This window comes from Corvus kubaryi, unplaced genomic scaffold, assembly GCF_017639235.1.
Source record: "Corvus kubaryi isolate FWS band 111438036 unplaced genomic scaffold, C.kubaryi_AGA036_p1.0 37199, whole genome shotgun sequence".
Lineage (NCBI taxonomy): Eukaryota > Metazoa > Chordata > Aves > Passeriformes > Corvidae > Corvus > Corvus kubaryi.
In genome coordinates this window covers 697,468-713,024 of record NW_024581056.1, presented here as the reverse complement: position 1 = coordinate 713,024, position 15,557 = coordinate 697,468, and the positions used below count along the sequence as shown (strand labels likewise).

The window sequence follows — 15,557 nt, the reverse complement described above, 5'->3', positions numbered from 1 at the left end:
TAGAAACACAGCTTGCTGCAAGCATAGTCAGGAATAACATTACACCATTCCCTTTTCATTTCACCATTCCACATAATTATAGCTCTTGTTCCCACAGTAACTGACTTTCTCCATTGTCATACTGCAATCTTTCTCTACTCAACTTACTTTTGAAATAAAATATGAAAATGAGGAAACAAAATGGAAAAATAGGCTCAGTTTGTCCTCTGTGAAAGGAAGAAATCTAAGGAGAGAAAAACAGGCAGAAAAAAGGAGAAGTGGGAAATAAAGAACTACAAAGTACTCAGATTTTTTTAATTTAAGCTATCTTTAAGCTCCACTTTATTTTGAGGATTACTGGACAGAATCCAAATTTACTGAAGGAGGGCTATGTGTAGCCATAATGATCAAGATTAAATTGAAACCATTATTAAAGATTATGTATGAAAATTTAAGCTACAGAGATGAATTTCCTTTCAGCATTTAATTGCTTTTTTCTTTTCCTTCTTTTAATTCAAAATTTAGAATCTCCATGTCTCTCTTACTGCCTTAGAAAATAGCAATTCTTTCTAATTCCAGAGGAATCTAGAATTAATCTAGATTCTCTAAATTAATTTTCTGCTTATAAGAGAAGAAGATTAGGCAGACAATATATATTTAGATATTTTATATATTAGAGGTAGATTTACCTTGTCACCTTCAGAGAAAGTCATTCCATCAATGGCCCTTTTCCAAGTAATCTCTGGGACAGGTTCTCCTTCTGCTTCACAGATGAGGGTTGCTTTCCCATTCTCAAATGTGGTTTCATTTTTAAGTTGTATTATTTGAGGCTGCACTGTTAAGAATACAAATTGCATTACTGATCCTGCACAAAGAATGTCATATCACAATCTGTGTTTAAAACCATCTTATTTTTGTCAAAGAACATTTCTTTCTTTCTTTTTTTTTTTTTTTGGTTTTTTTTTTGTTTTTTAGGATTAACTAAAGTTTTAATGTTACTATCTATAAAAGCAATTAACTTTTCTGACCTCAAGTTGCACAGCAACCATTTCTGTATGCCCCATGACCTGGACATCCTGCTTCCTTGCTGGGGTAGAGTGGGATGGGTCTTGGCTTATCTGGCTTGGTGGCTGGGTTTATTTCCCTTAGGAACAAGCTGCCCAGGAGACTGTGGAGTCTCCCTCCTTGGAGGTAATCAAAACCCAGCTAGACTTCTCCTGAGATGCCTACTCTTGTTGACTCTGGACTAGATGGTCTCCAGAGGTGCTTTCGTATCTTAGGCATTCTTTGATTCTATAATAACCTGTGTTTGTCTTCAAATGCATATTATTCAGAAACAAAATTAGGAATTATTACCATTCTTTGACTTTGATCTTTAGCAATGCTTCACTGGCCTACATCAGTTACAGAATTTAACAAAATCCCCCAACAACACATTTCACTGGTATTAACACTATGGAGAACTGAAGAGTCCTCTGATATAAAGGTGTTCATCCTTACTAACCAAGTAAACTGGTAGTAAGATACATTGTAAAAATTCCAGATATTGTTTGCATTCTTCAAATCATTCCACATTATAGCCTCAATTACATAGCAGCTACATCTCTCTATCTATACTGTACCCTATATTACATGGAGGATTTATCTGTACAATATCACACAAGAACTCTGCATTAGTACTGTATTAGTGCATAGAATATTACTCTCTTCCATGACATTCAAGTATCTTCATTAAATTTTTTTTGGTTCTATATAGTACCTCATATATAATGATTAATAAGTTTCTCTGAACCTATTCCCTTTATACGTTGAAGAAGACACTCATCCCCCTGGAAAACCTAACATGTAATCCTGTAATAAGAATATAATTTGATAGGTTTACACCCAAAAGCAATGAATAAAATTTAATTAAGAGAATCAAAATTTGGCAGCTCTTAAGATTGACTTAATTCAACTTTAAGTATATTTGTTGAAAGCAGTGTATTTTCTAAGCAGTTTTTCTGAGCTTTGTTTTTGAGGAAGCATTACTATAGTGTACTCCTTATGAAATAGAAAATAAAGAGATGTAATTTGTTTTCCAACAGGGTTACTAAAGTGTATGCTATGCAGAAGAGAAATATTGGCTTATGTTTATGGTTTAAAATGGGAGAGATAATCATTCAGGTTGGAATGGATGTCAGGAGGGCTTCTTGACCAACCTCCTCTTCAACACAGCATCAACAGACCCTGTTCAGGTCAGATTGCTCAGGGATTTGTCGAGCACTATCTTGAAAAATGTCAAGAACAGAGACTAGACAACCTCTCAGCAGCCTGTTGCACTGCCTGGCTGTCCTGGTGAAGAGTGTTTTCCTTATGTCCAGTCTCCTGTTTCATTTTATGACTCCTCCTTTATAAGCATTGTCTCCCAGATGCTACATTCAGCATCACCAAGAAGAATAATAAAAACAAGTCCAAACTTACTACCTGTAGGCACATCACCTACCTTTTATCCATTCCCTCCACACAATTCTTGGTCTCACTTCTCATTCTTTTTTCCATATTCCTTCTCCTGCTTCTCTACTGTCTGTTTTACCCTTGACTATTATGAATAAACTGTTGTGTGTTTACTGCACAGAGATGAGAAACAAGTAGCATTTTACCTGAGAAAGCACTGAATTAATATCCTGCTTCATTAATATATAATCTACAGTGAGTGACATGTTGTGCAGAAAGAAAACACCCTGAGTGATCAGGAGTTCTTGAAATGTCAACTGGATCCAGAGTTATTGGAAGCAGTAGAAGGTAGCGAGCAAATCATTACAGCAGGATATCAATTTGGCCAAGAAAATACAAAACTCCTCTGTGGTACAACAAGGAATGTCAGTGGAAAGACCTAAAAAAACCTCCAGAATCTGAGATAAAAGATAATTATGTCAAACTTCAAAATATCTTCAATTATTACTCTCACTTTCAGGACCATTCAAATGCCTATTAAATATTTCACCTTGGCACTCAGGCCCTCTATTTCTACAGCCATATCACCTGGCTACAACATAATGTGTTCTATCCTTTCATTCCTTTGATATACATTCATCCCCGGAAAAAAGGAAAGAGCTACAGCAGACATAAAACTTTTTTTTGTTTGTTTTAGAGGGATCATATATAGTATTTTATGCCAGAAATTATCAAAAATTATAATTATTTCCATCAAAATGAGTTCCCCATCTGGACAACATGACAAACAATATCATTTGCTCAAGATGATTCACGTTCCAAAACACAAAAATAACTCTTAACCTTAGAGTTTTTCTGAATTCCTTTAAAACCTTCTTCTAATGGATCACTACAAGACAAAAAGTTTTAGCTTGACATTTTAGACAAGAGTACCTGACATTTAAAGGAATAAGCACTGATTAATCATCAAATACATCTAGCTGACAGTTATTACTTGGAAGAAGAGAGCTCATATGGGGGATATTATTTAATTAATTCATTTTTGTAGGTCACAAGTCATAACTTACTATTGACTAAAAATTTTTACACTGTTTGAATACTTTTCAATGACATTTTGGACATTGGAAAATATTAAAATACATTTGTGTACATGTAAATAAAACTATTTGAAAATGCCAAGAGCAGTATTGATAGGAATATTGAAACAGTAATCTCCCCCACCCTCCCGCCTCCCATTTTTTGACTGTTCTTTCTAAATTGATAAGGTCATTCTCAAACAGAATTGGTATTTGCTTGTTGTATTCTAGAAAATGTGAAGAAAATAAAAATATAGAGCCTTGGAATGCAAATTCTGGAAGCCTTCAGGTTTTTCCTGATTTCTTCAGTTAAAAATATTGAAATATAGATGTTGTGATGTACTTTAAACATTTGTAAGCTAAATGACCTGGATGAAATGAAAGAATGCTTGAATCTAGAAAGGAGCTAAACTTCATAAAAATTATTTAAGCTAAGGAACTATTATTACTTGACATGCATTGTTAAATATGAACAGAGTGATGCTGCCAAATAAAGAAACAACATTTACTGGTTGAAAAGTTTGTTTTCTGAGCCAAGAAGGTTGTTCTTAATTTTTCTAACACTTCCTCAGTAAACAAGTTTCTCTCAGATTCCTTCCTCTGGATTTGTCTCATTGCTGTGCACGTACAGCCTCCCCATAAAGCTTACGAGGAACGTGGATGGCAATCTGAGGGTTTTGCTTACAATCAGTTTCTTGGAAAAGGTACAGAATTTAATGAATTCAGAGTGCTACCCATACCTTTAAAAAAGAGTTTCATCAGACTTGGGAAGCAACACATTTATAAAGCTTGAGATAGTCCTGCTTATGTCTCATCAAAAGAATTACTTGAAACAGTTTGATATTGATACAAACATGTTTGTACTGGTGAGAGGTCTAATGTGTGTCTGTATGGTTGCCCTATTAATCTCTTGATTATTATATCCCAGAAGGAATCATACCTTCCTGCTCTCTTCCAGCACAGACACATTTGAATCAGGTGGCAAAACTGCAACCTCGTCCTCCTGGAAACTCCTGGTACAATTTGAACTTAGAAAACAAGCTAGAGCCCAACATGAAAATATCTAAGAAAGAGATTCCAGGAATTTGATTCCTTACATGATAAGGATTCACACACATACCAGGATGAAATGCTGACTTAGTGCATCGTGAACCTGATCTCTTCAGATGGTACTACTGAAACATGTTAAAATGCTATACTACTTCACACTCAGAGGGGTTCAAGACTTGTCTTCTTGATGTGTCATCACTGTCTTTACAGATTGGATCTTTTTTATTTGAAAAATTAGAAGTATTCCAAAAAGTTAAGGAAGTAATAAGGAGGAAAAAGAATGCAGAAACCCTGTGAACTTTCAACATTACAGCTGTAACTGTTGACTTGTAATTTGTGAAGTTGTATCGGTGAACTTCATAATATCTGGGATGAGCAGGCACAGATAGCTCCATACACAGATCCATGGGATTCTCCTTCTAGAGACACCAGTGAATTTATGTGAAGAGCTTCCATATATGTATAGAATAGCATCTCAGGACAAACAAAATAAACCACAAAACACATATAAATCTACTTAATAAGCTCAAAATAAATTTAATTAGGTATGCTCCAGGCACTATAAATGTAAAAGGAATGCAGCATTAAGACTGAAAATAAGGGAAAAATTTAGACAACTTCTCACCCCAGTCTCAGAGACACAATACAGCCTTTTTGGTTCCAAGACAAATGGATTTTGAGGGTCTAAATTGATGTAAAAGTTTTGAATTTTAGCATTTGGAACAAACTCAGGAGGGGTAAGATAGGAGAGGTCCATTATATTTCCTCCTATCTGGTAGATGACAAAAAATGTATTAATAATTACATATAGGTGCTCAATAATCAATAAAAATTACATTGAACACAGTTAAAAAAACTTTTCCACTATACAACATTCAGATTATACTTAAAAAGGCATCTAGAAAATAAAAATAATATGTGTTTAAACTATGCATTACTTACAAAGTATCTTTTGTAATGCTTTTTGAGGTATTCCCTCATTTGATTTTTGTGAAGTCATTTGTCAGAACCCACTGAAATGCCAATGAAATACTTTTGTAATAAAATATTACTCAGACTGCCCTCTCACTGATTATGTAGGTAGAAGACCTATATCATAGAGAACGTCGAATTAACTTATACTAGAGCACCCTCTAAACATTTTATCAATTCTGATTAAAGAAATAATATTTTTTATTTCTAAGAAAATAAATTATTAAACATAGCAATTTATCTTTCTGTGGCCCAAGTACAGAAAAGAGAATACTTGTTGAAAACCTCAACTCTAAGTATCATCACATTGTATAACCTAGCATTTGAGTGATAAAGTAGAAATAAGCAACTAAAGAGCAAACAAAATGAAAATCCTAGGAACATAAACACTATTCATATTAAGCATGAATATGTCTTTAATTAAAGCTAATTTTCTTTCATTTAGTCTGATTAGATTTTTTTATTCTAAATGAAGACTACTACCATCACCTCGGAGAAGGAATCATGAAGAAATGATGTTTAGGTTGGAGAAAGTAAGAAGATGTAGGAAGCTTCAATGTATTGAATTTATTGGCTGTTCTTAAATCAACTACTTGTTATTATGTTATTTTTGTAAATTTTTTTGGGTTGTCCATAGATGTAAAAATGTGGTATTTCATAACTGAAAATGATAATTTAGATGTATCTAAACAAACATATTTATAAATATGGCTAGTTAATACTGCAAAGAAAAACAAAGAAAAAAATTAAATGGAACAGTATGGGTGAAAGTGATAGCTACCAAACAGAGATAAAAACAAAGAATATTTTTAAAGAATTTAAGGATGAACACCTATGGTTTCAAGCTGTTCAGCAGGACTAAACATAAATGAATTTGAATTAAAAACCTTAGCACAAATTCTAAGCATTAATCTGGATGAGATCTTTTAGGTAGCAACTGCTAATGATACAGAAAAAGTTATAGCAGATAAGAGGATGACAGAGAGAGATCTTCAAATCATACCAAGAAAGACTGAGGGAAACAGGGCTTTTTCTCTCTTTTTAGAACACAGCACAGATACAGATCAACTGGGGAGGGCAGGGTATGTGCCTATAGATTTCCATGCACGTGTTAGTGCTGCAGGAAAACTGTCAAGAGTAAGAATTTGGTATCAGAGGAAAAATTTTAGCACTGACAGTGAAAAATCCTCCAAAGTTAAACTAACGAATCTAGGTCATAGGAAAATATGTAGCTATTACATGGCACTGAGATGAGTATATCTATTCAAAAGTCCTGCATTCTTGAAAGTTTAAGTGCTGATTTCTATAATGTTACTATTATATTTATTGCATTATGGTTATATTACTGTTATTACAAGTTTCAACACTGCCAGAGCCCTGTTGTAGAAACAGTAGTCTTTGCCCCAAAGATTTGCATTGTAAATTAAAATTAAAGATAGCAGGCATGTGAGACAAATAAGCTAATGAAGTGGGAAATAAAAATGCAATTTAATTGGTCAATTTAACATAAACTAGTTGTTTGTGTACCATTTAGCTATAATAACCAGCCATCTGCCTTGTCATTTTCAGACTGCAGATTTTTTTTTGACACATTTAATGGAAAAAGTGTAAGTAGTTGTTGGCTGTATATATGTTTATAAACAGGCATTTAACCTGTGTGAAAGAGACAAAAGTAAAGTTTATTGTAGGAAAAATTAAAACCCTACTTCACTATAAATTAGCTATAACCACTCAGGACAGAGATGTGGAAGACACTCTACAGAGTTCTGTGGAAACTTAAACATAAGAAATAATTTTCCATGCCAGAATGAAAAGATGCAAGAAATTTAGGAGTTTAGAATGTCAAGGAAACATTAAGGATGTGTAGGTTCATAATGGATTAAACCAACTCGTAGTATCTACTAAATGTTAAGATTTAGCTTTCCATGGAGTCCCCAGAAAAGTGCTTGTTAAAAGATGAAAGAATGTATATAGGAAATCCTCAGTCTTAGGAGACACCAGTGTCTCCTTTTCCCTATCCCTTTCATTAAAAAGTTTCCTTGCTCTAGGCAAAAGCTAAGTAAATTTCCATCACACTTAAAATTACTTGAGTAAAATACACACTTATTTCTGACTGAAACTTCCCTAAATTGGTATCAAAATTAGAAATTAATTTCTATTCCTTCAATTTATTTTTTTTAAAGTTTGGAAATATAGTTGAATGAAATATCCCAGTTTTCCAAACCAAGATGCTGTACTTCTTGAGGCTGGGATGACATCTAAGATTTTATTCCATCTTCTTTCCTTTGAAAAGAAATTGAGAATAACTCTCAAGTACCTCAGAACAATAGCCCAATGGTTAGGCAATCCACCTGGAGTACAGAGCTGGAGACAACACAGCATAAAGTTTCTCGAAGAGGAGACAGTGGGATGCATGTGAACACAACCATGTTCACCTGACTCCATGGCTTCAGTCTCAGGCTCCCAGATCCCCAAAGCCAGCACTATACAATCCAACACCTAACCTCTTCAATGTAAATTATCAGATTACTCTCTCCTGTTAGAACTCTTTCACTTTGTATTATTAGCTTTAGCTGGGAATTAATGTTAAACATTTAATATTTAATTTTTCTTTTTCCTTTTTTTAAAACGTTAATTTCCCCTGACCTAAGTATGGCATTTAACTGTTTAAATAGAAATTATCTTTCTCTTTACTACAAGCTACATTTAATGTAAAAAAACCCCAACACATTCATTTTTTGTAGGTTTTTCGTAAGTAAGTTACAGCCTTTTTCCTGCACAGTGATTGTGAGTGATGTTTTCTACATTCTCACAAATGCCTACTCTCATGAGGTTATATCTCAACAAAACTTCAAATAAATTATCAGTTCGATGTAAAGGAGGGAATCATTAACACAGACTGGGTGGTGGAGCATAGAAAGAAATAAGAGTTTGAGGTTATTACTTTTATCCTTTGAAGCTCAGGGCAGACAATTCTTTTGTGACTCCATCTGCAATCATGCACTTAAAAATGTAAGTCAAGAAAGAAAAACAAAATAAAAAAAACAGGAACATCTCTGCATGGCATTGCCTTACTAAAAACATTCACTGCTTAGAAATTAAAATGACCTGGTTTTCCCCCTGTCAGAATTTTCCCCTTTCTCCTTTTGGTTTTCTTGCAAGTAGTCAACTTCTAAACGAAAACCAGAGTGAATTAACTACTTAACACTCCATTGTACTGTATGTGAATAGCAGACAGCAAATGCTGAGAACAACCTTTTCAAAATGAAATTCAGATGTAAAGGTTTAAGTAGCCAATGGGGAGGAAAGAATTTGTAAAATTATACAGAAAGCACTTTGCTGCACCAGTAGGCACCTTGCAGAAACACTATGTTACTGAAGATTGTGAATTAATCCCTCATTTCCTTACTGTTCACATTTTAAAAGGAAAGATGAACTATATTATGCAGTACTTACCAAAAACTTGAAGGAATGTCTGTTTTTTGTCATTTCCTGCCTTGTTTTTAGCATTACAAATATAAGGACCCGCATCAATATTTTTTATATCTCTTATTGTTAGTTGTGTATTACTTCCTCTCAGGACATACTTTTCATTTTCTTCAATAAGTTTACCATTCCTAAAAAAAAAAAAAAAAAAAAAAAAAAAGGTATAAACCAAACACTAGGTTCCAGCAACAATGTGCTATGGAAGCATCAATATGCTGAAAATATTTAAGGGTCAGAGACTGTTACTACACCAGCCTCAAAAATCACAATTAAATTTTCAGGTTATAAAAGATATATATGCATTAAAAATACTACAATACTTTTATTCTTAAATATTCAATGTTGAACTGATGTTAGAAAAATGGTTGTGGATAGGATTTTTACATATGGTTTATGCTCAAGGAAGGGCATAAGGAAATCGGTTATATATTGTATGTGAGGAACTATTAAAAGCGTAATGAAACTGTACCTACTGCATTTCACAGTAGTAACAATGTAGCAACTTATATAAAAAAATTAAATTACATTCACGCAGAGCCTATTGGCACATCAAGAACCCATCCAAATTATCTCCTCTCAGTTGTTGTTGGCTAGCCACAACTTAGCAAGCAGGCATGTCTCCAGATGTTAGAATGAGTTCTGACCAGATGGTACAGAAATAATAAAATCTGCAAGCAATTCTGTGGGCTGATTGAGGCTTGACTGGTCCATTTGAGCACCTTGGCCTACACACAGGTGCTTTTTCAAGAGGGCATTACTCAAATATTCTATTCTATTCAATATGCCTGGTTTAGGACATCTAATTTTATTTCAAATTTGAGCAACAATGATTTCCATTTTATTCTCATATAACGATAACTAAATATATTTCATATTCTCCTAAATCATATTTTCTCTAAAAGTGTGGATACTGCTTATTTCTTGGGAGAATTCATACCTGTTAGTAGGAGTCCCCTGATATCTATATAGTTTGCATTTTAGTAACACTTTTTTGTAAATAACTCTAGTCCACCTAGTTACCAATTTCAAGACATTATTATGATACTTGTTCATTTCCTTTCCAAAGCAAATCACAGAAATTGTTTTATAGAACAGGAAAGGCCTAATTTTCCATATTAGATAGTCTCACAGAAAACCAAACCAAACCAGAACAAACAAACAAACAACAAAAAACCCACTCAAACCCACTACACAACAACAAACAAAGAAACAAGCAACAAAAAATCCCAAACAACCAAAAACCCCCTAGTGATTTCTTTTAGGAGAAAAAGGTCTATATTCAAGGTTAGAAGTAATTTCCAGGTACCTGTTTTCACAATCATTGATATCTATGGCAGTTTTTCAGCAGAAATGCGATTATGAGCATTTCCCTAGACCCTCTAGTGAACAGATTCATATTGATGCTGATATTGGATAACAGGAAAACATGGAAAACGTACTTAAAGTAGATTATTTCCTTTGTAAGATCATTCTACGTCCTGGCAGCAAAGACCAGGAAATTGATCTGGCTAAACTTTACAGTGTAAATTATCTCCACAGCTATAAACAATGTTTTCAGTAGGACTATTCACACAAGTAAAGATTTCCAGTTCATGACCTGTAGCTACATTAGGATCTTTATCTTTCAGTCCTAGCTAATTTAATTCCATTAGTGTACTGCTTCTCTGAAGGTTATGCTTTACATTAATGTAATATCAGCTTCAACAGAGATACCAGTTATATGGAAAAAGAATTAGATTCTCTTGGTCCACAAAATAGCAACAAATATATATATATATATATTAAATAGAGCAGCAACTAAACTTTGATGACCTTTCTTCTTGACAAGGTATTTCAAACTGACTGATTTTTATAAGTTAACTCAAGCATTTTTTGAGAAAAATTGACACAATAGTTCAGATGCATCTATTTTAAATTGATCAAATCTAAATACAATCTTTGCTGTGACCAAAGATTATAATCCTTCGAAAATACTATTAAAACTGTATCAAATTCAAGACATAATTCCACTTGTTTATTAAAATAGAAACACACTAAAATTGATGTTAGTGCCAACTTTGTTTCAACATCAAAAAAGTACACTGAAGAGGACAAAATAGGCAATAATTGGCCATTAATTCTCATAAACGGATTCAGTTATCTTCACAGTGGATGACAAGCATATTAATATTAGATAAATCAGTTTAGATAAACTTCCCTAACATTCACTGACAATGTTTTCTAGATTTTTCTCAAAACCAAGAAAAATTATGTTGATCTGGTTTTCCTATGCTCAGGCTAATTTCCAAAAAAACCCCATCTGAACTATTGTAGAAAGACAGTGTCTTTATCTTGACATACTTTTTAGATAAGACCAAGGACAGATGAAGAGATCAGATGATTATGAATCCTTTTAATTGGCTAAATGAGTGAAAATGGACTTGAAAATTTCAGGACAGAGATTTAAGAAATTTGATGCAGAAATTTAGGACTGGAATACCATCTAGAATTGTTTGCTTCCTCTGAAAAAACAAGAATTTTTCTCCCCTCATCTTTTTTCCCTGCTTGCATATCAATAATAATATCCTGTCACAGGGATAAATGTTCTTTTTGACGTATCTTTTTATAAAATCTCAGTGTCAGCAAATAAAAAACCAAGAATATTTTCTACTGACAAGAATTTACACCCTAATCAGACAAAATTAAAAGAGAATCAAAGGGGGAAAAAAGCCAACCAAAAGGGAAGGTAGGCACATTAGCCAATATTCCTCATTATGAGATAGTTCCTGAAGGAGGAACAGAAGTTTGCACATATATGATTCAATATCCAGTCCACAAGGCTGAAAAGCTGCTGTAAAATCAGTACAAAAGGTATTTAATGAATGGTTTAAAAAAGTCAGCTTTTCAAGGGCTGTCGAACCAAAGGGAAATCCTTCAGTGGGCTCTAATCAATGGATATAGACATAAGTGTCTCCCCAAGACACTTGGCCTGTGTATGCACTATATTTATAAAACACTGAAAAAATCCTACAACTGTTAATGGAGATATCCACAAATGGTGGAAATTTAGGCATTCTTTCATAATATATACCATAATGCTTGCTGTCTTACACCGAAGCCATTTAGAATAGCAGATTTCAGGCAACTCTTATGGATTTTGGTTAGATAGGAGAGATTTAAAAATTACTTCAAAGACATCAAATAAACATAATATGATTTAAATTTAAATAGGTTCTTTAATTTGGGCTATACATATTTTGGGGATTTTTCCTCATCTTCACTAAATTCTGAATTCTAAGCCACATTAAGTAATTAACTTTGCATTCTATTTATTTACATCTCCTGGGATTCAAATCACATAAGAGAAAAATTCAACTTCAAAATTGACCTATGGCATAAGAAGATGAAGGTATCAGTGAAAGGAAGAGAACCTTAATCTCACATTGTTCAAAGGTTCCAAAGGAGATGAAGAATTCATGAAAATCGCTTCTATGCTCATTTCGAAAATGAAATGACCTTTTAATTCACTTGAAATAACATAAGTAGATGCAAATTATTCAGGTCTAAAATAGAAATGTGAACTGGTATGCGGTATTGAGATACTTGATATCCCAGGGCTGATGCATATCTTTGTTGAAATTGAAAGAACACAGAGCATATAGATATTTAAATTTTTACAAATGTTATATGGTAAGTGTTCCCAAACGACATAGCTCTACTATGCTCATGTCATTGATATAATGAAAAAAACACACATGAGATTTGAAAGCAATTCCTTTTCCAAAGTATTTTATACTTTTAAAATGACATTAAGCTACACTGAAACTTATTCAATGAAACATTCCTGGGTCCTACAAGTGTCTAAATTCATACCTCTTTCTGAATCGCATTGAAATAGAGAGTTAAAGTTAGAATCTATTTTTACAGATGTGGAAAGTGTTATCTTTCTTTTATTAGTACTGCTGACCTGTATTGGCTACTTATTATCTGAGGCATTTATGTGCAAAAGTTCTTGTTAGGCTGTTCTTGTTTTTGAGATATGGACTTATTCCTTTTCCACTCACATATGAAGAAATCATGACAATATAGTATTTTTTTTACTTTTTACATTTATCTCACTTGCTGGCAACCTGAGTGCAATGGAATTTGTGTGAGTCCATTCACTTATTAATGCTCAATCCAGCCTTAGCAGTTAGAATAGAAATGGACAAAAATTTCTCTTAAAATTTAGTAGAGAAATTAAGGTTGCACAGCTTAATGGATAGTGACAGAAAATCGGGACACATTAAAACAATGTGCCCTGATGTGTAGACCCTAACTGAACTTACCTGTACCAACTGATCTCTGGTGGAGGTGATCCAGTGGCTCTGCAGAACAAAGTTATGGCCTCTCCTCTATCTGCAGTGGCATTGAAGGATTTCTGTAGCAGAATGATTACAGGGGGAACTGAAAAATAGAACATTATGCCAAGTGAATGAAAAAGAAAGTATTTTTGGTGTTTCTGGAGAAGTTTAAAATGCAGACCAGGATTCTTTGCTAATTTGAGAATTTAGGGTTACAATTAGGGATCATGTAACAATGTGAATCATTGTTACTAGTATTTCTTTTCTTAAATAAAAGACTTAGTATTATCAGGACAGCTATAACATTTTTTTTTAAAGAATAAATTTTTGAAAGTCTTTTTCAGCAGTTCTTCAATTTTCTTACAGAACATTCTACGATGACTGAAGTTATAACTAACATGTAAGACAATATACACAGAAGACATAAAACTACGTACTGATATTAGACAATGTTTTTAAAAGAAGGATCAGTATGCAGGAGTCTGGATTATGCATATTTAATTCTTTTTACTGAACTCCTGCATACTTCCTGGGCAGGAATATCACTAGCTTCCAAAGGGCCAATGGATGCAATCTATTTGTATGTCCAAGAATTTAATGTTGTTCTAATAGTGACAAATGTTTTCTTAATTCTTTAATTCATTAATTCTTAATGGGATGAAGTTATTACTAAAATCATAACAGCTTGCAAAGAACCTCTACCCGACAGAAAAAATAGCAATAATATTTGAGACAGAACAACTCACAGGCTGATAGTTAACATATCTGTTTACATGTCTGCTTCCATTAACTAACAAGCAAATAGGAAGTGTTAAAGGCCAGATTGGATAGAGATCTGAGCAACTGGGTCTTGTAGAAGGTGTCCCTGCCCATGGCAGGGGTTTGAAACTAGATGATCTTTAAGGTGCCTCCAATCCAAACTACTCTATGATTCTATGAAATATACAAATAAAAACAATCCAAGCAGATTGGACAGAAGTTGATAGGTAGAAAAGAAGGAATGCCACAGAGAGTGAGATGAAAGGGAAAAGATTAGAGCTTCACAAAATAGAGGTCAGCTAGCAAGAACATCCTGTGAAATGACAGTGACTCAGTTATCCTTTTTAGCTTTACTCTTCACTAGAGAAAAGATGAAACAGGCAACCCAAATGAACTTGCTTTTAGTTTTCCATTGCACTCCACCAAATTTTTCTCACCCACTCTTGAAAATAAAATTTTATGCCTTTGCACAAAATATTTCAGAAGCCTTTACACTTCTGAATCTTAAATATATCAAATTAATATAAAATCATGTATCAGAATTATCAATGATAAGTAATTCTGTGTTGTTATGTACTTTTCACACTTTTAAATGGTGTGTTTTATAGTGTTTCACAGATCACTTCTTTCCTATCTGAAATTGCATGGGCCATTATTCAGCATACAAAACCCTTCTGCTCTGCAACAGCAATCTATCAATCTCCAACAAAAAAAACCCAAAATGCTACTTAGAAAGCCTTTAACGCATTTTGGCTATTTCGCAGTGCATTCTAATGTCTAGACCTCAAATTATAGTTGGGAACACGAAGAGATAATTCTTTACTAGAAGTAGCAGGCTCTTCACTGTTCACCACTAAGAACTACAGGACTATGACCTGGTTCAGCGCACTAAAGTGCTTCAATCTTCCAAGAGATACTGCAATGACAATGAAATGAAATATTATTTTCCGTTTCCAAAAGTCAAATTTTATTTTTCTCATCATTATTTCAACGAATAGACCTGGTTTTCTTTTTATTCTTGTACGTATGTAGGTTGAAGCTAAAGTGCGAACCTACAAGAGGAAAAGAGAAATGAAGATACACTGGCAAGTCTCCCACATTCCATACTTAAAGCAGAGTGGCAAAATTTAGTCCCATATAAGTGTAAACAATTCTCTTTGATTAATTTCAGTGAGCTCTGGATGGCTATTTCATTTGTGGAACTTCCCAGATAGTAAAGAAATAAATCTAAATAGTAAATTAGGGAAAAATAATTAATAAACAAGAGTAGGAAAAAATAAAGAGAGACAAAAGAACATGTAAAAAACGAAATTTTGTTTACAGGAGGACTTGAATTCTTTCCTTCTCTTCTATGTCAACCATTTGTAACCAAAGAAAAGCCTAACATTTAGACCTCACTGTAAATATGAGTAGAAAATAAATGCTATCAAAACTTCAGTGTTGCAGGTAGAAAAGAAACATAAACATTAGATTTCTAAGA

At 33.5% G+C, this 15,557-nt stretch overlaps 1 protein-coding gene across 2 annotated transcripts in view; it reads right to left on the bottom strand.

Annotated features, from left to right (window-relative positions):
- NCAM2 (neural cell adhesion molecule 2) overlaps positions 1-15,557 on the bottom strand; it is a 281,727-nt gene that overhangs the window by 111,066 nt on the left and 155,104 nt on the right. For both annotated transcript variants that reach the window (XM_042022335.1, XM_042022337.1), the window contains exons 6-8: positions 13,304-13,421; positions 8,967-9,127; positions 669-814 (exon numbers count right to left, since the gene is read on the bottom strand). In XM_042022335.1, the coding sequence (XP_041878269.1) occupies positions 669-814; positions 8,967-9,127; positions 13,304-13,421 (425 nt within the window). The remainder of the gene's footprint in view (positions 1-668; positions 815-8,966; positions 9,128-13,303; positions 13,422-15,557) is intronic.